Consider the following 22,674-nt stretch of genomic DNA (forward strand, 5'->3'; position numbering starts at 1 on the left):
CCTGACTGTTCAAGTTGCCAAGGCCCATTCTACCTTAACCTGTTCACCCAATTCCCTGTAGACAGGTCCAAGATCACCATTGATAATAATGGGTTTGGGTAAAACCATGGTGGTGAAAGGGTTAAAGGTCTGTAGCTGTAACCTTTATGATACTTTAATTATCATTGTTTTTAATGTCAACTATCGTTTCTTGTTCTACTCCAGAAAGCATCTTGAGAGCTACAGTATTCAGGTTGTCTGGTGTAGTTTGTAGATTGGCAGACTGTGTTGTTATTAATGCACTTTACACACTGTGCATGTTGTGTGTACAAGCCGAGTAGTGGCCGTTCCATCGTGCTTTGGCTAGCAGAACAAAAGAACATTCAGTTGACAAAACAAAACTGTGAAAAACATCAAAAGTTTCAGTCACTGTACAAGGTGCTTAAATGTAAGACTACCGGTATACTTGCTCTTGTACAATGTTGGTATTGAACTTGTACAAGACTTTTAGACTTGTTTGATAATTTGGGTTCATTGACTTGTATGCTACGAGAGAGAGAAAGGTTGTCTCATGATTACGTGACATCACTCTAATAAGTCAATCAGCTAATCAGTAGAAAGGAGCAATCTACTAATGACGCTGGCTTCAATAATAATAGGTCCATGATTGAAGTATGTCGGAGGAATTAGTGGTCTATGGACAACTTGACTTATTTCCAACGAGTTGACATTTGAAATGAGATAATCGACTGGTAAATTTACATGTCACACCTGAGGGACACATTAAAAATTCAGTAGCATTACACTGTCTATATTAAGACAGAGACACTGTGTCTGTGTTTATTGGTCAATTATTACACATTAAATTTTCATTTCCATGCTGTCATTGGATATTATTGTGTCAACAGTCAAGCTAGTTAATGTTTAGATGTAACCATGGTTATTGCAAGGAAAAAGTGGTGGTTGTTTCACATCAAAGTTAACATTCTGTTGGCTGACTTTCCAAGCTCTTGTGAACAGTATCAGGATAGGTGATTTCCCTGGAAAAGGTTTGCCGTTCAAGAGGTTATACTTTTTGAATGATATTCCTGCTTGGGCATCAAGGTAAGTAATATTACTGACCGAACTGTGTATTGCATTTCAAAGTATCGCAGAGTTTTGTACAGAAACTAAATTTTGAAATAATTGTCCAAAATTGGCAGAATTTGGCAAAAGAGAACAAACAGCTGTTTCTATCTTATGAGGAAGTATCGAAGAAAACTTAAATATGACAAGAGCATTTACAATAAAATCGTTCTAAAGGAAAGACCTGAGAATATTGCAATAGAAAAAACTGACATCTTTGAAGTTTGGGTGATTTTTCATGACGTATGAATGTGAATGGATTCTTTCTATTGAATGTGGTGGGTTTGAATATTACTGCAAGCTCCATCAATATTGACAACAGGCTAGAGTTTCTCAAAATCAGAAAATTTCTACAGAAGACAGTGAAAAGACTCTAGCCATAATTTGTGTAAGTACCAAATTGTGGACAGAATTGCACTGAAACATCTGACCTGGTCTAAATTATCAACTCAGCAAACTCATGCAGAGCATTGCATCATTGATGGTGGCAACGATTCTGCAGGAGGAAGATGAGACTAAGAATTTTGGTGTTTGTCAATACGTGATTTCGTAAACTAACAAACTACCGGTAATTACAGAAACTGCAGTTTACAGTACCCAGGGGGTATAAAACACAAACATTCAAATTGCATCAAATCCATCCATTTTCTGTTTTGTGATCATATGGAAATGCTATCATTTCGAATTAGATCTCAGTATTTCATCCAATTCACTGTTTTCTCCTAATTCTGCAGCAAAATAGATCATTTACTCTAAACAATCTGACAATCTACCTTTTATGAGTTGCTAATTCTCTGTACAAGCTATCAGGCTGCCTACCACACCTGTTATTTGACTCAACTGTGCACACCATTAGCAAATTACATTTAATACTGTGTCAATACTGGGACATTCATTTACTGTCTGGTGTTGACTTCATCAAGTTTATAGTCCACTAGTGGCATCACATGTTGAATCAATGGGCAGGTCAGTATGTGACTTGGTAGCCAGTACAGTGGATTTGTTGGAAACACTTGCATACTCTGCTCCACTGTAGCAAAACAATCCAAATCTGTCTGCCATTTCAAACATGAACACCCCACCCCCCTTACATTGGTACCTGCCCTTCTTGACTAACATATTTGGTATGGGGGGATGTCTGTGAAATGTGCTCACACTGAAACCTACCAGCATATTAGAGAGGCCAGCTTGGCTTGGCTTTCCCCTTTGTTTTGTCAAACTAATTCAGAATGCCAAGCACTGTATAAAATCACTTTGTACAGGCATGTCCTGGACTAGGCATTGCTCAATACTTGTGACAAAGGTGGTAAAATTAGTGTGTATTAAAGCTAAACACAATGGACATGAAATTATGAATGCAATCATACAATAACTTTATTAGTATTGGTCACTTTTCTTAGTATTTTATTCCATTCAGTGATATTGACCAAAACAAACTTCAACCAATCCCATTAGTTCTACCATATTTTTTCTTGTGCACATTTTCATGTAAAAGTGTATGTCTTGAAGAACACAACCGATGTTTACAAGCCTTGTTCTATTTCTTTCACAAAAACATAACATAATAAAATCCATTTTTGAATGTCAAGTGCTTTACTCAGTTAGGCAGCTCATTATCCATCTGACAATTCATGGATTAGTAAATCCCTTTGACGTAAAAACAAAAAAATCAGAAAAATACAGCATTGCAAAAAATCATATCTGAAATAATTATGAATAAACTAACTATAATTTGAAAGCAATAATCTCAATTTATCAAATGTGAACCTCACTCAAATATTATGAAATTAATTTTTTCTCCTTTTCTCCTGTATGTGTCCATATTTTACGAAAAAGAAAGATTTACATTTGAGAAACACTGTCTTTCATTCTCAACGTCTTATAAAACTCAGTGTGTATAAAAGAAAAAACATACTGATATACCCAGCATTCCGAATCATAATGCTTGTAAGCTAGTTAGAATTTGAAATAGATTTATCAGAAAGTCAAGAAGAGCAAAAAGATTCTGAAACCTCAAAAAACAACTGAATATCTGGCCTCTGTATTGTTGTGCATAACTTACAACCTACAATTTACTTTATTTTAAAACTAATTAAGTATTACAAATAAAAATGTATTAAGCTTGCACTATTATCTCTGAATAATTCATTGTCATTATAAATGATTTCTTGGTACTTTCACTTTTACAAAGTATGATCTGGTAAATGAGTGATGAAAAAAACAAAAAAAAACCATCTTCTCTTAAACCCAGCTTGGCAATTTAAAAACAAGAAAAAAGAATGACAACGGTGTGTTGAATATCTTGTCAAGTGAAACAAAAATGTCAAATTTGACTCCTGTGTTTATCAAACATTTACATGCCATATTTTAACCTTTACAAATGTACTCAGTTTATACAAAACAAGAATGTCTTTATTATTCTGTGTCATTTCAACTTAATCATTATTGCTAAGGTTGAAATTTTTAACCTTTTAGGTCCATTGTTAATCTTGTATACTGTATAGTGTGAAAAAATAAACACACAGAAATGTTTAAGAAACTCAAAATATTATATTACAAATGTGGTAGTCTCTCATGCTTACAAAAATGTTCATAAAATCTACAGTTATGAGTTTTGAAAAAAAGTGACACCTTTCAAATTTCATGTCCTATCAGCAAGTTGTTCAAATTATCGTGTACAACATTCAAATTATTGATTATAGCATAGAAACAATATTATTAAAAAAATTTGAAACAGTAGAAAGAATATCCGTCTATTATACCAGCATTTTGTGGTAAAATATGGATGTAATGTAAATCTGCATGTATTAAGTAGAGATGTTTTCTTCCGTAATTCAACAGACTAACTCGGTCACTTGGTGACAAACCGCAGTCTTGTGGACAAATTCCACATTTAGTGATATCTCCCTGCCTTCATTAACATTTCCATTGCAATGGTTTGGCCAAGTTCTTTTGTAAAGTTGGGCCTTTACACTGAAGAATAGGGATGGACGGGTTATAATCACCCTCCATAGAATACATCATCCCAGACTTTCTTCACTTTGACACTAAGGATCTGTCAAACAGTTTTTGACTGATCAGGTCAAACTGTCTGAGACACATCAGACCATATCAAACAGTACACAACAAATTGGCAACAGATCACGCTGTCTGCAGCAATGGCCTTCGTTCATCGTCTTCTCCAAAACTATTTTGCTGAAGATGCCTGTCCAATATCTCCTTCTCAACACTTGGTTCATTTCGCTTTCTTTTGAATTCTTTGTACGGACACGGCGGGAATCCACGTCCTCTTTCTCTGTAGAACTGCACAACTAGTCCACTCAGAGTCATCGCTATCCAAACACCGACCAAAATGTAGTCTGAGAAACAAACAATGAAACATGATCAGGTCTTCTTCATTTGGTTTGTTATTTTGAAGACATCTATGTGTTAATCAAAATTTTAAAATTGACGAAACAAGAGAATGATATGATTGTGAAAACTTTTCATTCTTCAGGGATGAAAGTATGGAAACTTTCATGCGATAACCAGATTTATCTTCTGATTATTGTCAATATGCGACAAATTTTTGCCATTTCATAAGATATTGGACAAATTACATCAAAATATGAGAACACATATCGAAAATATGACACTATTAGTGATGAAAGGGTGTGTTACAGCACTAGTTGAATATTTGCCTGATGTGGTACCTTTGTCCTAATGTCAGAGTATGACACTGTGAGTGTAAAATTGATATACAATATTTGGGGGTCTGTTTTCAAAAGGTGTTTGTACAGTGAACACTAATCTGAGACAAACTGTAGTCACCAACAATTGTTGTAATTTCAAGTAAATTTACAGTGACTTCACATAAATTTAAAAAGTCACCAGAACAGCAAGTTATGATAATTTCTGTGATAGAAGTTTGCCGACAAAATAGAAAGTAATTTTACCGTTTCTCTGAAAAGGCACTTGAGTGTAAGCTTGATCATAGTCTTCTAGTAAAATCCTTTTCAGTGGATTGAGTACGATGTAAGCAAGACTTGTGTACAGATATGAACTGATGGCAATGACACACAGGTATGAACCTATCACAGCACATGCTATAATGTTCAGCTGAAACAGGAAAAAAAATGAACGTTGTTGGTTTTTTGCGGAAACTGTACATTGTCCAGACATTTTTACCATTGAGCTAAAACCTAACGTGAAGATAGCTGTCATAAAATCAGTGCCCACTGCAAATCCCAAACACTGCTTTCAACATTATAGAGCTAATCTATTTGTTCCTGAAATCAGTGTCTCTACTTTTCTTATGTGTTTGTTAGAGGAATTTTGTTTTACATGTACCTAAATGTTTGAAAGAATGTTGAAACTAAACTAAGTTTTGATATACTGGTACTTCATCATGGTACATCCTTTGTCTGAAATACTACCGCATATGCTTTATGTTCAGCTAAAACAGGAAGATGGACTTTCGTTTTTGAGACAGAAACTGGGAAGTACAGAATAAATTACAGATTGTGTGAAAATCTAAAACAATTATGGCCATCATAAAGTCAATATACCATACGTTACATTCTCCTCTTCATTGCCAAATGTAAACATTGCTTTAAACATCTAAATTTATTTTTTCCCTTCAATGTAAAGTGTCTCTACTACTAACAGCAGTATGTGTTTGTCACAGCTATTTTTATCATACTTCCTATCAAAATGTTCAAAGAATGTTTCAAGTAAACTAAGATCGATGCATGCATCCAGATATGGTCTTTGTTTCAAATTCCAGTACACTCAATGATATATTGTATCACTTTGTGTACTGCTCACTATAACATATTTGTAAATTATATACAGTGTGACATTTTTGTAAACACATGTTGTGAAATTTTTGAAAATACATGCTGTACAATTTTTTTAAATACATGTTGTAAACTTACCTGTTTTGTGAAGTAAATCAGGAGGACTGGCACCAGTAAGACAAAACATGCAAAACACAGACCATAATCAACATTATTCTGCCATGGTTTCAGATCACCTGAATGAAAAGGTAATAATAAAGTTTCATTTAGTAATATACATTGAAAATTTGTTTCCATAACAACACATACCGCTCATTGTACATACAGTAAATTTACATGCCTTAAACAATGACATACACATACTTCTTTGAAAATTTGTGAAATGAACTTTCCAAAAAAACATGGGTATAAATCATTATTCATAAAACACAAAAATGTCTCTACAATACTCATGTCTTTTTTCTGTTCCTGAATGAAACAGCTTACACAATACATGGTGAGTTGTATGAAAATTCAATACAAAGGAGGAAATGAAAGACTATGTTTTAGGATACATACTTACCAAATGGTGTGAAAAACAGTGTCGCCGCAATGAGATAACCCAGAAGAAATCCAACAAAAACTACACACCAGACGACAGAACCAAATCTCCACCAATAGAGAACTAGCAATGTGCCTCCCACTAGTCCAAACACACCGCTTACTATCAAGTGAACTATTATATAGACCAGAAAATAATTGTGTTTTATTATTTCAAGTCATTGCTGCATACCAGCAAAACTCAAATTCAGTTGACCATAAATATCAACGTGTATGACAAATCTACAGAGAATTGACTACATTTGTATTGTTGATATGCTAGAAAAAATCTATGAGTTATGAACCATCAGAGTAACATGAAAATGTTTATAGCATGTACACAGTAATTACAAAACTGGGATGAACTGCCAAGCAAGTTGTAAGATGTACTTTCTGCTGATTGCAAATGGCAATGAGTAAATTTATCAAAGGATTTGTCAAAGGATTTCAAATGAGAGATTTATAAAATTGAAGAAAGTAGACTACGCAAAACAGAAAGTATGGTTCCCACAAAGAGTGAATATTCAGAGACTGTTAAATTGAAATTCAGACTGATTCCCATTACTCTGTGGTGTGTTTGTTTGTTATTCATGATACTCACCTAAGTATGTCAATTCAGTGGCAGCTCCAAATATGATGAAAAATACCAGTGCAGTTATCAAAAAGCCAAACACAAAAAGTTCTGGAAGAAAAAAGGAAAGTCATCTACAAATAAGTTTTTCTTAAAAAACTCACAGCATTGCTAGATCAGTTCATCGACCCACAGAAGCTGAGAGACATCATTAGTGTATTGCTGAAATGGCCTTACATGGCAACCATAGCTGTCAACATGTCAACAAATTTGAAAACTGACGTCAACAGTATTACAATAGTGAAATTTTACCCATTGGAATTAAAGAGTTAGGTATATGTGTACAAGTTACAGACAATAACTTTAACAAAAGTTATTGGCAATTTCTATTCAGCATCAGCATTAGTAAATTACAACGCTAGCAATATGCAACTTTTGATGAAAATGTCTGACCATGTGGCTGTTGCATTTATCAGGGAATTTGTTGTTCAAAGACAGGAAGAAGAATCAAACAACATATGTTTTCTAGTTTGGACTCAGTGATCTGTCATCTTAAATGGATCTTTTTGACCTAAAATGATTTACTTTGGGTGGTAAATAAATTTAGCAATAATCTAAAAATACTGTGAACTTTCAGCTAACATGACACAGTGGATATACTGGTAGTCATTAAGAATTTATTAATTACTTGGGAAAATGGAAACGTGACATGGTTACCGTATTGCAACATGCCCACTGGCAAAACATTTCATTTCTGTACATGAATATTAATTAATATACACATAACACACGGATACTCCTGGTATTCCAATCTTTCCTAGTATGGACTAACTGTAAATCAATAAATTTGTATTCCTTGTTTATCAAAGCAATAACTTTGAACAATTTCAGTGAATATAATATATTACACTCAGGAAACACTGACTCTCTGGTATCTTGAATGGTTCAACACTGTACATGAATACATGAATATTTGCCAAACATTCTTAAAGTGTGAAACACTGTAACGGTAGATAATGTTTCACCTAAATTATTAATAGCAGTACTGTGTTAGTCGTGGCAGCATTTTTCTTCATTATCTTTGGGATGCACGCAAGAATTTACTGAGAATAAAAAATGTTAGACGGCACTTTTGAAAGTGATGAAAAATTGATGACAAGATCAGTGATGTGTAACGCTATTGTTTGGATTGTTACACTGCAACTAATCAGCTAATCCATTTAGAAAATGAAAAGTGTCAGGCGTTGTTCCTTTCTAATCAACAGGTCATTTTATGTGTTTTTAGTTGCCATGGAAACATGCAAACACCATCTCAAACATCTGCAGATGAGTGCGCAAACACAGCTATCTTTGTACTTTACCAGAATAATAGTTTTAAAGACTATGGCAAGAGAGAGTGGAAAATAAACTGCAAAATTTTGATGGAATCTGTATATGATATAATATGATGTCTGAACATGAGGATTGCTTCAAATACTTCGATGGAAATACTTCGATGGAAAGGAGAATGCTGGTGTTAGTAACATCATTTCACTGTAGTCTGCTGACATATCTTTACAAAGTGGACACTGTTTTCACATCTCATTCTTTTTGCAAGTATTAATGTCTGACCATTCATTGAAAGGAAAAAATGTTGAAGTAAATAAGAAAGCAAATGGAGAATTTTGTAAAATCGACATGGAAATTTCATAACATTGCTGAAAACTTGAATGATTACTTGTCCTCTTCTATATCATTATGAATTTTTGTGAACTTTTTGGCGGCAAGTGAGGAAAAATTTACTTTCAATATTACTTTATTTGAGCAACAGAGCAGCATCATGATATGGTAAATTTTGGTAAATTAGAAAGTGTTTTCTCAACACAGTACGACACATGGGAATATTGAAGCAATGATTTATGATTATGATAAGATCACTGGGTGCAGAGAGGAGTTGTTAAGATGGTAATTAAGATGGTAGAATCAACGTTCACCGTGGCTGTGAAATTTACATATTATAGTCAAACTGACTTCAATACCTGTCATTTTTAAAAAAAATTCTGATCTTATTTCATCTTCCGTTGTTTATACAATATCAGTTATCAGCTATAAGCTGTGTCAGTTTCCGTATAAGAGTTACTCTGTTGGGATAGGAATGTCTACTGAGAGAGATCTACTGCCCTCATACTGTACAATGCTATCTATGGTGTGTACTCACTCACCTGTTTTGAAATAACGATGCCCAGCAAAACAGATAAAGAGGCCAAGGACACCAAATATCGTCACGGCAACAAGAGATGTTGGTGAATCTAGCATATGCAACAAAACAAAGAGAGGCGTAACCATGGTAATCTTTTGTCTGTGTGTTGTGAACCTGAAATGTAGCATAATGAAATGTACATACTCTTTAAATAAAGACGGCTAATTATACCGTCTTCAAAATTCCTTTAAAATCAACAACATGGATTTGCTTCACTTATTTAGGTTGCAAAAAAGTACCACATCATTAGGGAATGTTTTTCAGTTTAGTAAAATAAAATCTTGTTATTTATTTGTTTCCTGGAGTTACTTGGATACATTGTTGTCCGTGGATTTATTAGCAGGAAAACGCCGATATGAAGCTCAGTCCTCATATAGACAGCATGACATGACAGTTTTCTAGAAATTCATCATTTTAATAATCGATTCCATTAGTTGATGAAAATGCATTGGCAGTTGAAAAGATCTGGTAGGAGTACTTCTAATGAGTTATTATACGCTTGGATGGGATCTACAGGGATATTTTGTTGTCTATACTATCACTATTTTTACATCTACTGTGTTGATATATTCAGAAGACAGGTCATCATAGATGACATAGTCCCTACACAGTCAAATTGTGTTAGTTGATTGACCAGATGTAAATAAGTGAGTTGTTTTTGTAGTCATGTTTATGTTACATACTTATAGAAGGGTTGATTTCACAGAATAGTGGCTATATAACATACCAGTATTGGTATGTGTTAAACAGGGGTGAGTAATGTATTGGAGATCCACAGGCCCCTTCTGATGAGTAGCTTTGGCAACGAGAAGTGAATGTTTCTTATAATATGTAAAAACTACCAGGTAATTGTTGTTTATTCTGTTTGTGTATTCTGATATTCTCCTTAATTCTTCATCTTATTAATCCTGTTTGAGCTGCGCCTGGCTGCCCACCTCCCCCCCTCCCCCTCCATTGTTGTGATACTCATTAATCAATGACAAATATACTGGAGTGTGTATTCACAGTAGAGGGTGCATCTTGCAATTTGGCATTCTTGTGGATACAAATCCCTCATAGTTTGGGTTTCCTCCAAGAAATATTAGCAAGAGTTGGTCCACTAAGTCAAAAATAACCTCAAACGGATTCAGCTTCAGATTCATGTATGGATTCAGGAAGTTTCATCACATCAAAGTCTGAGAATTTCCCCACCATATGGGCTTGTATCAAAGTCTGAGAATTTCCCCACCATATGGGCTTGTATCAAAGTCTGAGAATTTCCCCACCATATGGGCTTGTATCAAAGTCTGAGAATTTCCCCACCATATGGGCTTGTATCAAACTCTGGGTTTTCCCCACCATATGGGCTTGTATCAAACTCTGAGAATTTCCCCACCATATGGGCTTGTATCAAAGTCTGAGAATTTCCCCACCATATGGGCTTGTATCAAACTCTGGGAATTTCCCCATCATATGGGCTTTTATCAAACTCTGAGAATTTCCCCACCATATGGGCTTGTATCAAACTCTGAGTTTTTCCCCACCATATGGGCTTGTATCAAACTCTGGGAATTTCCCCATCATATGGGCTTTTATCAAACTCTGAGAATTTCCCCACCATATGGGCTTGTATCAAACTCTGAGATTTTCCCCACCATATGGGCTTGAATCAAACTCTGGGAATTTCCCCATCATATGGGCTTTTATCAAACTCTGAGAATTTCCCCACCATATGGGCTTGTATCAAACTCTGAGAATTTCCCCACCATATGGGCTTTTATCAAACTCTGAGAATTTCCCCACCATATGGGCTTGAATCAAAGTCTGAGAATTTCCCACCATATGGGCTTGAATCAAAGTCTGAGAATTTCCCCACCATATGGGCTTGAATCAAAGTCTGAGAATTTCCCCACCATATGGGCTTGTATCAAAGTCTGAGAATTTCCCCACCATATGGGCTTGAATCAAACTCTGAGAATTTCCCCACCATATGGGCTTTTATCAAACTCTGAGAATTTCCCCACCATATGGGCTTGTATCAAAGTCTGAGAATTTCCCCACCATATGGGCTTTTATCAAACTGTGAGAATTTCCCCACCATATGGGCTTGTATCAAACTCTGAGAATTTCCCCATCATATGGGCTTGAATCAAACTCTGAGAATTTCCCCACCATATGGGCTTTTATCAAACTCTGAGAATTTCCCCACCATATGGGCTTGTATCAAACTCTGAGAATTTCCCCACCATATGGGCTTGAATCAAACTCTGAGAATTTCCCCACCATATGGGCTTGAATCAAAGTCTGAGAATTTCCCCACCATATGGGCTTGTATCAATGTCTGAGAATTTCCCTATCATATGGGCTTGTATCAAACTCTGAGAATTTCCCCACCATATGGGCTTTTATCAAACTCTGAGAATTTCCCCACCATATGGGCTTGAATCAAAGTCTGAGAATTTCCCCACCATATGGGCTTGAATCAAACTCTGAGAATTTCCCCACCATATGGGCTTGTATCAAAGTCTGAGAATTTCCCCACCATATGGGTTTGTATCAATGTCTGAGAATTTCCCTACCATATGGGCTTGTATCAAACTCTGAGAATTTCCCCACCATATGGGCTTGTATCAATGTCTGAGAATTTCCCTATCATATGGGCTTGTATCAAACTCTGAGAATTTCCCTACCATATGGGCTTTTATCAAACTCTGATAATTTCCCCATCATATGGGCTTGTATCAAACTCTGAGAATTTCCCCACCATATGGGCTTTTATCACTCTGAGAATTTCCCCACCATATGGGCTTGTTTCAAACTCTGAGAATTTCCCTACCATATGGGCTTGAATCAAACTCTGAGAATTTCCCCACCATATGGGCTTGTATCAAACTCTGAGAATTTCCCCACCATATGGGCTTGTATCAAACTCTGAGAATTTCCCCATCATATGGGCTTGAATCAATGTCTGAGAATTTCCCCACCATATGGGCTTTTATCAAACTCTGAGAATTTCCCCACCATATGGGCTTGTATCAAACTCTGAGAATTTCCCCACCATATGGGCTTTTATCACTCTGAGAATTTCCCCACCATATGGGCTTGTTTCAAACTCTGAGAATTTCCCTACCATATGGGCTTGAATCAAACTCTGAGAATTTCCCCACCATATGGGCTTGTATCAACTCTGAGAATTTCCCCACCATATGGGCTTGTATCAAACTCTGAGAATTTCCCATCATATGGGCTTGAATCAAAGTCTGAGAATTCCCCACCATATGGGCTTGTATCAAAGTCTGAGAATTTCCCTACCATATGGGCTTGTATCAACTCTGAGAATTTCCCCACCATATGGGCTTGTTTCAAACTCTGAGAATTTCCCTACCATATGGGCTTGAATCAAACTCTGAGAATTTCCCCACCATATGGGCTTGTATCAAAGTCTGAGAATTTCCCTACCATATGGGCTTGTATCAAACTCTGAGAATTTCCCCACCATATGGGCTTTTATCAAACTCTGAGAATTTCCCCACCATATGGGCTTGAATCAAAGTCTGAGAATTTCCCCACCATATGGGCTTGAATCAAACTCTGAGAATTTCCCCACCATATGGGCTTGTATCAAAGTCTGAGAATTTCCCCACCATATGGGTTTGTATCAATGTCTGAGAATTTCCCTACCATATGGGCTTGTATCAAACTCTGAGAATTTCCCCACCATATGGGCTTGTATCAATGTCTGAGAATTTCCCTATCATATGGGCTTGTATCAAACTCTGAGAATTTCCCTACCATATGGGCTTTTATCAAACTCTGATAATTTCCCCATCATATGGGCTTGTATCAAACTCTGAGAATTTCCCCACCATATGGGCTTTTATCACTCTGAGAATTTCCCCACCATATGGGCTTGTATCAAACTCTGAGAATTTCCCTACCATATGGGCTTGAATCAAACTCTGAGAATTTCCCCACCATATGGGCTTGTATCAAACTCTGAGAATTTCCCCACCATATGGGCTTGTATCAAACTCTGAGAATTTCCCCATCATATGGGCTTGAATCAATGTCTGAGAATTTCCCCACCATATGGGCTTTTATCAAACTCTGAGAATTTCCCCACCATATGGGCTTGTATCAAACTCTGAGAATTTCCCCACCATATGGGCTTTTATCACTCTGAGAATTTCCCCACCATATGGGCTTGTTTCAAACTCTGAGAATTTCCCTACCATATGGGCTTGAATCAAAGTCTGAGAATTTCCCCACCATATGGGCTTGTATCAAACTCTGAGAATTTCCCCACCATATGGGCTTGTATCAAACTCTGAGAATTTCCCCACCATATGGGCTTGTATCAAAGTCTGAGAATTTCCCCACCATATGGGCTTGTATCAAAGTCTGAGAATTTCCCCACCATATGGGCTTGTATCAAAGTCTGAGAATTTCCCCACCATATGGGCTTGTTTCATGATTTTTTTGTGCATATGTAAGCCATAGTGTATTTCCTTTGTGCTATGGTTTCAAAGAATCAAATCAGCTAGGCATGTCAGAGTAATACCTCTTGACATGAAAAATTCATAACAAAAACACTATGCCTCCAGACACAGACATGAAGAAAATGTAATATTTATCACTGGGGATTCAAAATGACTAAAACATATTATTTGGAAATTCCTGTTTCTGATGTGCTAAACATGTCTAATAGAGGAAATAAGATCCAAAACAAAAGGATCACTAGGAGATGTAATTGATCCACTCTCCATAGTAAAAGTTTATTGTATCAATTTAATCAGATTAGTGAATAGCAGAAATGTTAACTTAGAATGCGCCTCAAGGACAGATATTCAGACCCTCAAATTTCTACAATTCTTTTCTGATCTACCACTTAATAGGGCTCATTTTAAAGCTCTTGGAGGAAGTAAAACTTTCGTATTAGTTTTTCGAAAATGAAATTTTTTAACCCCATAGATTTAACACAAGGATGGCGGCCATTTGGAATTTTAAATATTGCAAAATGATGAGTAATTTGTTGCTTCAGTTCCAAATTTTGCATGGCGATCCCTGATTTTTATTGTTGATTTGGTAAGAGAATGGTAGAATGCTTCCTTAAGGAAAGTTTGAGCAAAAGTTTAAGTCTTTTACTTTCAAGGCACATAGTACCCTGATGGAGTTACCAAAACATTTACAAATGCTCCCCAACCTCAGCAAAAAAAACCTGTCTTTACTTTTGTCTTTTTGTTGCCAAACACACTTTTTTCTTTTTTAAATACCCACTTTAAAATGTAAAATGTACTCCACAATATTATTCATAAAGAAGGAAAGAAAGAAAGAGTCAATAAATAATTAGATTGATTTGAGTTAGCTGTACCCTTCTCAAACTACCTTTGATATAGTCTGTATATTTCATTTGGATGGGCAGACCTACTGGTATACACACTTACATGTATATATTACAAGGGTGACAGGTTTAGCTGTACCCTTCTCAAACTACCTTTGATATAGTCTGTATATTTCATTTGGATGGGCAGACCTACTGGTATACACACTTACATGTATATAAGGGTGACAGGTTTCAGACACACACGTCTAATACCCCTGTCAACACACAAACTTTGACACAGACCTATCGTACTATGATCTGTGTCAAAGTTGAACTCTACACTGGGAAAAGAGGCGATGTGTTCAGAAATGACCACAGACTTCCCAGAGAAAATGGGACAATTGATGCAGTCAAGTTCATTGGCATGCTGACTGAGTGACTCTCACATAACCTGTGATACAGCCAACACTTCCCGCTGCATCGTGATTGTAGCTACTTGCCAATATTTAGATTCTCTTTGTCACCCTCTTGCCACTGTGGTTTGGCCATATCCTAGTGTTTTTCAATGGTTGATGTGAACTTGGGGGGGGGGGGGCAAAAGCACAGCTGTACATGAAAGCGCCTAAAGATAATAATCTTTATTGTAACGTTGATATTTTCACCAGGATTGAATCCACAAACTTTGATGAACCAAAACAGATTTACCAATAGCATTCTTATTCTTCCTTTTTGATATATGTTGTTTATTTGTCAGTACTTTGGTGACACTGTAATATTTCATAGTAGCTTTGAAATTTCAAAACATGCCAAGTTTGAGATGAGAGTTCTAAACTCACTGGATGAATGGCATCCGTCCACTTTATCCGTGAAGTTACATGCATATGAAGACGCTGGAATGTAGGCAGCACTGGTTCCTTCATAAGGATCTCTGACTATGACGTTGTAGATGACACCTTGTCCATGAAATGATGACACGGTGAATGATGTCAGGCTGTGACTGTCCAGAGTGGCAATCTGAAATGCACACACAAATACGAAGGTTTAATTACGGCGGTTGAATTCCAATGAGAAATGAACACAGATGGAAATGTAGGTGACAGAGTTGCCAACTTGAAAAGAACAGCTCATAGTATCAATACACTGTGTGATTACATTTGATGGAATGAATTTTGTGTAAAGAAGGTGACATTGTGATTCACGGATTCATCTGTGAATCTTTGTATCTAAAAGATATCAACACCATCAATATCAAAGTGTAAAACAAAATCAAGATTACTTGTGTAGTTTTAGCATGATCTGTTAATACCAGTAAATTGTAAATTGCCTTGATATAAAATACTTTAAATTTAAAGAGACAAATGCCATGTGGTTTTCATATTTGTGTATGAACTGGGCAGATACACAGACACACACACACACATTGACACTGGACACTATTGCAATGAGTTTTAGCACAGTTACCTACAGGATACTTACACTAACCTTATTCCACACCCTAGTCCCAAGGCCAAGGCCAAAGCTACATTTTGTCCAGGTGATGATTGTCAAGAAGAATAACACTCTCCATAACATATGAGGGCTTATGATTGGCTAAATGACATTCTAAGATGGTTATTCTTTCCCCATTTACGTAAGACACTTACCGTCATAGCTAATGGAAATGTCTGGTTGGTAATTGCGTAGGAGATAACATCCTGGATGCAAGGCACACACACTGCATAAAGCTTTTTTTACGTACATGTATGGTACATGTACCGGTATGCTACATTTGATTACTTACACTTGTTCCATGTTTCTCTATTTCATCAACCGTTGTCATTTTCTGCAGACCATGAAACAGACGAGATTCCTCCAAATTGTGCTCAGGGAGAAAGTACAAGTAGATTTCATAGACCAACCGTAACCTTGGTGACAACGACGAGTCACATGTGCTCTGCGCCGCTCTTCGAGTCCATCCAATATTTGCAGGTTGAAACTGGATAAAGGTTTCGTAGATATTGTAATGTAGATGGATGTTGGCGTCATTGATAAGATTAAATTCAAAATTACAGGCACCAGGGATTGGATCTGAAGCAGAAAGATTTGAAGAACATTAAAACTGAAAGAAGGAAATACCAAATCTATACACTCCCATTTACATAATTGTAACTAATTAGCAAACACACTGACAGCAACATAGCATATACACTCATTCCTGTTGTGTTCCTTTCACGCAGAGCTGGGTACTCAAAGCGACACTTTTGCTCAAACTTTCCCCTGGAAAATATTTCTACCATTGTCTTTCAAATCAAGAGTGAAAATTTAGGGTCAACATGCAAATTTTGGAACTAGAGAAATAAATTACCCAAGATTTACTGATATTATTTGAAATTCAAAATGGCCACCATCCCTGTGTTAACTCTATAAAGAAAAATAAACCTTTATGTTTTTGAAAAACTTAAGATGGTGAAAATTTTTCTCACACAAAGAGCTTTAAATTGAGCACCCAGGAGGGGTAGATCAGAAAAGAATTGTAAAAGTTGGAGAGTCTGAATATCTGCCCCCCTAGGTGAATACTACCTTACAGTACCAATATCTGCCCTCCTAGGTGAATACTACCTTACAGTACCAATATCTGCCCCCCTAGGTGAATACTACCTTACAGTACCAATATCTGCCCCCCTAGGTGAATACTACCTTACAGTACCAATATCTGCCCCCCTAGGTGAATACTACCTTACAGTACCAATATCTGCCCCCCTAGGTGAATACTACCTTACAGTACCAATATCTGCCCCCCTAGGTGAATACTACCTTACAGTACCAATATCTGCCCCCCAGGTGAATACTACCTTACAGTACCAATATCTGCCCTCCAGGTGAATACTACCTTACAGTACCAATATCTGCCCCCCAGTGAATACTACCTTACAGTACCAATATCTGCCCCCCAGGTGAATACTACCTTACAGTACCAATATCTGCCCCCCAGGTGAATACTACCTTACAGTACCAATATCTGCCCCCCAGGTGAATACTACCTTACAGTACCAATATCTGCCCCCCAGGTGAATACTACCTTACAGTACCAATATCTGCCCCCCAGGTGAATACTACCTTACAGTACCATATCTGCCCCCCAGGTGAATACTACCTTACAGTACCAATATCTGCCCCCCAGGTGAATACTACCTTACAGTACCAATATCTGCCCCCCAGGTGAATACTACCTTACAGTACCAATATCTGCCCCCCAGGTGAATACTACCTTACAGTACCAATATCTGCCCCCCCAGGTGAATACTACCTTACAGTACCAATATCTGCCCCCCAGGTGAATACTACCTTACAGTACCAATATCTGCCCCCCAGGTGAATACTACCTTACAGTACCAATATCTGCCCCCCTAGGTGAATACTACCTTACAGTACCAATATCTGCCCCCCAGGTGAATACTACCTTACAGTACCAATATCTGCCCCCCAGGTGAATACTACCTACAGTACCAATATCTGCCCCCCAGGTGAATACTACCTTACAGTACCAATATCTGCCCCCCTAGGTGAATACTACCTTACAGTACCAATATCTGCCCCCCTAGGTGAATACTACCTTACAATACCAATTCTGCAACAAGCAAGACTTTCCAAGTGTTGTATAGTAACATCACTTTTACAATCTTGCGAGTTACATTAAGATTTCTGAACCTCCTTAGATGGTGGTTTTGACCCTGAGCATCCTATTTGGGGGTTTATCCCTGCATGATGTCAAAGGTCATCTGGGCTCATCCAGGGGTTCAAAGATATTCATATTACAATAGACAGGTTTGCCTACACGTTTTACGTGAACGTGAACGTGTAACGTCATGAATTTCTGCGATGATGTCATCGACTTGTGCGTTCATTCTTCACGTACACGGAGCCGGCGTTGCGTATTTACGTGGAGAGTGCTGTTTTCATGTAATTTGTAAACGTGTAAATTTATTCTCATCTTTAGGTATCAAAACATGATATAAACTGTGAATCATTCATGCACATTGTTAGTTGAATATATATGATATTGACATCCTCAAAGATGTTTATGTATTTTCGTCATTTTTATGTGAAATTTCTTCGTCGATTTGTGGCATACCGGATAACCATTGAGCTATCCCTGAGATACGGAAACAGACTACGCGGACCCAAGCCAAGCCGAATCATTTCTTGCGCGCAGCCAAACGGATTTTTGAACATGAACATGTACGCCAACGCCAACATGAATTCTACGCGTTCACGTTCATGTAAAACGTGTAGCCAAACCTGTCTAATATCTACAAACCACTGTGACTTATATTCATGGTGGAATGTATTATCCAAGACACCATGGTAGAACCAAGAACAACTGAAGCATACCAGTACACTTTGTTAGTACGTACGGTACTTTAAAACTTTCAAGGCTGTTGATTTTTTCCTAAATATTCATGTTGATTCTGAATTCAGTGACAGCCAAATGTTAACGTTCAAAGGGATAATAGCTACCGGTATAACATCTGACAATATTTTCAATACTTCTGATTAATGAAACAAGTACAATATCTCATTTTCCTTTCAAGACTCGTCCCAGGTACCAGTATGTTGCAATACAAACTGTTGGCCTGCAAACAAAATGGTAGGTACTGTGCAATATTATTGTTGACTAATAGATTCTGGTCTGGATTCCAATTCACTTGCATACACATGCAAGCTGTGTTGACAAGTCGAATATTAGGTATTCCTTCCTTCATGATTGAGGAAGTAAAACATCATATTAGATTTTATGAATGGAATTGAAATACTTGAAAATACATCGAAAGTAACAGCTATCTGGCAATCAAGCAATTAAGTGTATAATACATGTATTATTTGTACAAATGTAATTGTGCTGATACAGAGTTGTTGCGTTTTGAATTTACAAACTAAACACTAGATATGCTGCATCACAAACTACTGTACGTACTGACACTGAGAAACAAACTCACCATTGTCTTTATAAAGCAAGGCAGTTGCTTGCGCCGACACTGTGTTGTTGTGTGTTGAATTTACAAGCCAAAAAGCTACAATCTGTAAGTAGTCCAACTCTGTGATCAAACCAATATCCGACGCATTCATTGCAGTGTCTGTAGTTGGTAGTGCAGTCAGTGATGCTGATATGTTCTGATACTGCGTATGGATTTGGAAAACGGCCACAATGTCCCTGCCGTCTGTTATGTTACCCAGAATGAACTGATAGTTACTATTGGCTGCTAGTTTAACCTCCATGGTTTGACCTGCTTTCATCATCACGACATCTGTAAACAAGTAAATGGAAATAATCCACTTTGGTTTATTAGTATCATTGCATACTTTATACAATTGACAACTATACTTGATTTACTGAGACTGTGTAACATGGTTTTGTGATTGGTACTTAAAGGTTTGCTCCTTCAATATTTAGACCACATGGACATTTCTTGTTGTCATCCAAACTTGTCAGATAAACAGAAAATGTTAATGTACTTCCTTGTCATGGAACCAACTGAATTGGAAATGATACATGAAGAAACTCTGGGGCACTGTGGGAAGGGTTCAAGAATAACAATTTGAAAATCTGAATCCAAGTTTAGAACACAGTATATATCTCACCATTAGGGGAAGGTGAATTCAAGATCTGTTAAGTCAACAGTTGCATACTAACTATAAGAGGTTGGTAAGATTGAAACTAAAGCAAGGTGGCAAGCATGGTGTTGTGTTATGTTAGAACCAGCCCTTATAGCTTAGAATGTAATTGTCAGGATACAGTCATGCCATATTTTTTATTACAAAATTTGACAATTTTTTTCCAGACTTTTTTGCATGGCAAGCATAGTATTTTTTTCTGAATTTGCATTTGATGTTTTCAATGTTTGTACACTTCATTTTGGCAAACCCCCTCACAAGATCTCTTGTTTAATACTTGTCTCACGTAAATTTGTGATTAGAATCTTAGGTAGTAGTATGACTTGCTTTTTTTTGCAAAAATGAAGAATGTAAATGCAAAGAATAGTTAGAAAGAAATACATTTAATAGTAAAATGTCTGAAAATGCATAATATTGTAATTGTTACTGGTTGCAACTGACATAAATTTGCAGACCTTGGGTAAGTCTGTCTAAAAAAAACTGAACTTTAAATAGGTAACTATTGCGAGGAAGGAAATTTTGAAATATCGCTTTTCCCCCATCCCATGCAGCTACATTTGATTGTAGAACGGAGGTATGTGAATTTTATTTTTTAGCCTTAGAATCGTGAATGGAGTGATAAACCACAGTGTGAATATGAGTAAAATGAATGTTTATTTCGCTTGTGTGTAGTTTGAATGGTCTCTATAACATTGGCGTCACAGCCTCTGTCACCTGCTGTCTGAATTCGTGAAATTGTACTAAAAATATCAAAGCCTCCACTCGAGCATGGTCCCTCTCTTCGTGACTCAGTGACACTTGACCCATAGGGGAAAGAAATCAGTCCCCTGGGATGGGGAGGGAGGGTTTTTTGTGCAACGGTTTACCTTATTTGATTTTATTAATTTTGACTGTGATATTTCAAATAAAGAGTTCAACTCCACACCGTCTGACTGCTTTATATATTACCGACAAGTCCTTATCTCCTCTCCAACTTGTGTATACACCACTGTAATTGCTCCGAAAACATTGCCAACTTGCTAATCTGCTGTCCGTATCAGCGGATTAAGTGATTGAGTCAACACCACAGCCACGGCTGTGGTGTTGACTCAATCACTTAATCCGCTGATACGGACAGCGGATTAGCAAGTTGGCAATGTTTTCGGAGCAATTACAGTGGTGTATACACAAGTTGGAGAGGAGATAAGGACTTGTCGGTAATATATAAAGCAGTCAGACGGTGTGGAGTTGAACTCTTTATTTGAAATATCACAGTCAAAATTAATAAAATCAAATAAGGTAAACAGTTGCACCAAAAAAAACCCTCCCCACCCCAGGGTCCTTTCATCTGTTCCCTGTGCTTGACCCGGAGAAAGTACATCATTCATATACTGGAGTATTACCAAACACAGGAATAACTGAAGACGTCTGGGCATATTCTTTCATAGCAAGAGCTATTTACTAATTTAGGAAGTCTGTACAGTGCTGTGGTATAGCGTTCCTTGCTACCAGGAACTCACGCTATATGGTCTCAAGGCCTTGAGACTAGTCGACACGGCCAGGCATGCCATCTTCGAGCTCGAGGGACCTCTGAGAGTACACAACAAGAAGAATGTGCGTCATATTCTGGCTTACCGTTTGTAGTTCCCGCTAAGACCTGTGCAAGGCACACGATAAAGGTCACTTTAAAGTACAATCGTGTCATCGTTTCCCAGTCAAAGTGAGCTATTTCTTAACGGAATTCCGCCTTTTCATGTCCGATAACTACGAAGCGTCACCTGACTCCTGTAAAGCCTTCATGTGATATGTTTACTTCCGGTTTATCAGGCCAAGGGACTCCCTAGCATGGATTGAAGGACCATCGTAGAGTGTGGAACGCGAAATTCTTTGGGAGGGGAGGGAGCTGGGGGAGGGGAGGGACTTCGTAACCAGATGTTTTAAGGTAGTATGGGCCTCGAAAATCTAAAACTTAAACTTTTACTCAAACTCTCCTCAGAGAATCTTTCAACCATTCTCTTTCAAAATCAACAATATCATAAAAATCGGGGGCCACCGTTGCAACATTCGGTATTACAGAAACAAATTACTCAAAATTTACTGATATTAGGTATCCAAAATGGCCTCCGTCCCTGTAAACATGTGGTAGAAAGGAATTTTCTATTTTTGAAAAATTAAGAAGATGAATTGTTTGACACTGAGAGCTTTAAAATGAGCCCAAACAAGTGGTAGATCAGAAAAAGAATTGTAAAAGCCTGAGTCTGAGTCCGAATATATTTCCCCGATGTGCATTCTACATCTGCAAAGACCAAAGATGATTATTTTTCTGCTTAATAACAAGTACGCACAAACATAACAATTTCTGATTACCAAGTAGCTAATTGGCTTCATCCACTGTCATGTTTGCATGCCATTTTAGTCACACTGAGTTTATGTAGAACGCGAAAAATACTTGTTAGCTAATATATCTCCG

General features: G+C 37.2%; 2 protein-coding genes across 2 annotated transcripts in view; one reads left to right on the top strand and one right to left on the bottom strand.

Moving 5' to 3' along the window:
* Positions 1-920: 920 nt before the first annotated feature.
* The window catches only part of LOC139141710 (transmembrane protein 117-like), a 36,013-nt gene continuing 14,259 nt past the window's right edge, over positions 921-22,674 (top strand). Inside the window, exon 1 of the mRNA XM_070711321.1 lies at positions 921-1,083. The gene's annotated coding sequence lies outside the window, so the exon portion shown is untranslated. The remainder of the gene's footprint in view (positions 1,084-22,674) is intronic.
* On the bottom strand, positions 2,461-22,041 carry LOC139141689 (transmembrane 7 superfamily member 3-like). The gene is made up of 10 exons (XM_070711278.1): positions 21,840-22,041; positions 19,550-19,858; positions 16,354-16,640; positions 15,410-15,587; positions 9,234-9,320; positions 7,063-7,143; positions 6,445-6,597; positions 6,021-6,118; positions 5,040-5,202; positions 2,461-4,463 (listed from the first exon to the last, which is right to left on the bottom strand). Exons 1-10 carry the CDS (start codon positions 21,907-21,909, stop codon positions 4,246-4,248), a joined length of 1,644 nt encoding a protein of 547 aa, XP_070567379.1. The 5' UTR covers positions 21,910-22,041; the 3' UTR covers positions 2,461-4,245.

The sequence above is a fragment of the Ptychodera flava genome, chromosome 1, assembly GCF_041260155.1.
Source record: "Ptychodera flava strain L36383 chromosome 1, AS_Pfla_20210202, whole genome shotgun sequence".
NCBI lineage: Eukaryota > Metazoa > Hemichordata > Enteropneusta > Ptychoderidae > Ptychodera > Ptychodera flava.

Bases quoted from the DNA above. Each gene is read 5' to 3' on its own strand.
- LOC139141689 (XM_070711278.1), bottom strand. From the start codon at position 21,909: ATGACACGATTGTACTTTAAAGTGACCTTTATCGTGTGCCTTGCACAG. The intron at 19,859-21,839 runs GTAAGCCAGAAT...ACTTGTTTACAG, and splicing joins CTTAGCGGGAACTACAAACG to ATGTCGTGATGATGAAAGCA. The intron at 6,119-6,444 runs GTAAGTATGTAT...CTTTTCATTCAG, and splicing joins ACTGTTTTTCACACCATTTG to GTGATCTGAAACCATGGCAG.